General features: G+C 34.2%; 1 protein-coding gene across 1 annotated transcript; it reads left to right on the forward strand.

Annotated features, from left to right (window-relative positions):
- Positions 1-730: 730 nt before the first annotated feature.
- On the forward strand, positions 731-1,418 carry LOC129905522 (histidine triad nucleotide-binding protein 1-like). Its single transcript, XM_055980991.1, has one exon. The coding sequence runs from the start codon at positions 848-850 to the stop codon at positions 1,340-1,342; it is 495 nt and encodes a 164-aa protein (XP_055836966.1). The 5' UTR covers positions 731-847; the 3' UTR covers positions 1,343-1,418.
- The last annotated feature ends 375 nt before the right edge of the window (positions 1,419-1,793 follow it).

The raw sequence follows: 1,793 nt of genomic DNA on the forward strand, positions 1-1,793 counted from the left end.
GCTGTTTTCGGAACATTCAATATACAGTGCTGCCAAGATTTCAGGTTAAGCCCCGAGGCATTTTTTTTGTCCAGTTAAGACCGGTGGTAATAAAAAACACACCTATTTTAATAACAACTGTAATAGGGACTTTTCACGAGTCGATTTTTGCCGTGCGGCGAAGCTTTTCGACTTGTGTGAACGTAAGTCGCAGGCGACTAAAGTGTCAGTCTGCATAGAAAAATCCTAGTCAACCGACATATCGTGTGGCTGAAATCGACTGGTGAAAAGTCCCCATAAGGGATTACAGTTGTTGTACAAATATTTAATCCGTAGTTCAGCAACTTTTATATCCTAAATTCGGTGGTAAAATTAGGGTTGAGCACTGGTTTAAGCTCCATTAAAAGTTGCCAACTCCATGCTTGAACCAAAGTTGAACCACAGATAATCCGCTGAAATCGGCAAGTTAAATTTCTGAACCAAGGTTGAACCCATACAACTGCTGCTAAACGTACTTTAAGTCCTGCAAAACTTTGGTCATATTAGTGAGAATTATCGTGTAAAAGACAAAATAAATGGTAAAACTTTTAAGAAAAATCAAAATTAAAGGTGTATTATTGGCAAATTGCAAGGCGTTTCCGATGCAAGCGTTAAAAAAATATATATTTTGGGATCAATAAATTCCCTTTTTTTTCTTCTGAATGCGTTCATTCAGTTTCCTCTATCCAATACACAAACCATTTTCTACTGTCAAATAATTTGACATTTGTTATCAGTAAAAGTCAAGTATTTCTCTAAATTCTTGTACAAATGAAAATAAAAACAATTTAAAAATTATTTAAAGTTTAATTTATTACAATATCCTACAATGAATAGAATCTCCAGTTTAATTCATACAGGAAAATCACATCTACCATATTTGTTAACAAACTCTTCCACTGCTCGCCATCTAACAACTTCTATCCAACTACAATGCGAAGAACGTAAAGCCAAAGAAGCAGCAGCATCCAAAGGTCAATCCCGAGGGGAACCAACAATATTTGATAAAATAATTTCTAAAGAAATACCTGCTAAGGTATTTTATGAAGATGACAAGTGCCTAGCTTTTCACGATGTTGCTCCACAAGCTCCAGTTCATTTTTTAGTCATCCCCAAATACAGAATACCAATGCTAGAAAGTAGCACAGAAGAAGACACCAACATGCTTGGCCATTTGATGAGAGTTGCTGGACAATTGGGGAAAGAAAGTGCTCCTCAAGGATTTCGTTTGGTTGTAAATAATGGTGAACATGGTTGTCAGAGTGTTTATCATTTGCATTTGCATGTTTTGGGTGGAAGACAATTGAAATGGCCACCAGGATAGATTTATAAGAAAAAAAAGACCTGATTCATGTTAGCAAGATTCATTGAAAATGAAATATATATATTTTTTAGTAGTTAGTTGCATAGAAATGTCTTTTTTTTGTTTTATATTTGGAAATTGGTCTATTCCGTTCGCTCTTGCTATCCGCTTTTATATTTGAACCTAGAGCCGTTGGAGAACAACTTCAAAGTGTCGCTTCATCGATGATGAAATTATCATCGGTTTTTTTTATTTTATAGTTTGGCTTTGAAGATTTAAGGAGTAGAAGCGTTTATGTTCTAACGTTCTTGTGCAATGGGTTAGTAATAGTGTTTTAAAAAGCATACTCCGGTTTTAACTATAAAGTTCAATTCAATTCAATTTAGTTTATTGAACTTGTTATTTACAATTGACTTAAAATTAACTTATTTCTAAGATACATTGGTTGATATAAAATTTTGTTGGCACAGAA

The sequence above is a fragment of the Episyrphus balteatus genome, chromosome 1, assembly GCF_945859705.1.
Source record: "Episyrphus balteatus chromosome 1, idEpiBalt1.1, whole genome shotgun sequence".
NCBI classification, from domain to species: domain Eukaryota; kingdom Metazoa; phylum Arthropoda; class Insecta; order Diptera; family Syrphidae; genus Episyrphus; species Episyrphus balteatus.

What these genes read in the sequence shown, in the direction of transcription:
- LOC129905522 (XM_055980991.1), top strand. Translation starts at nt 848, where the DNA reads ATGAATAGAATCTCCAGTTTAATTCATACAGGAAAATCACATCTACCA.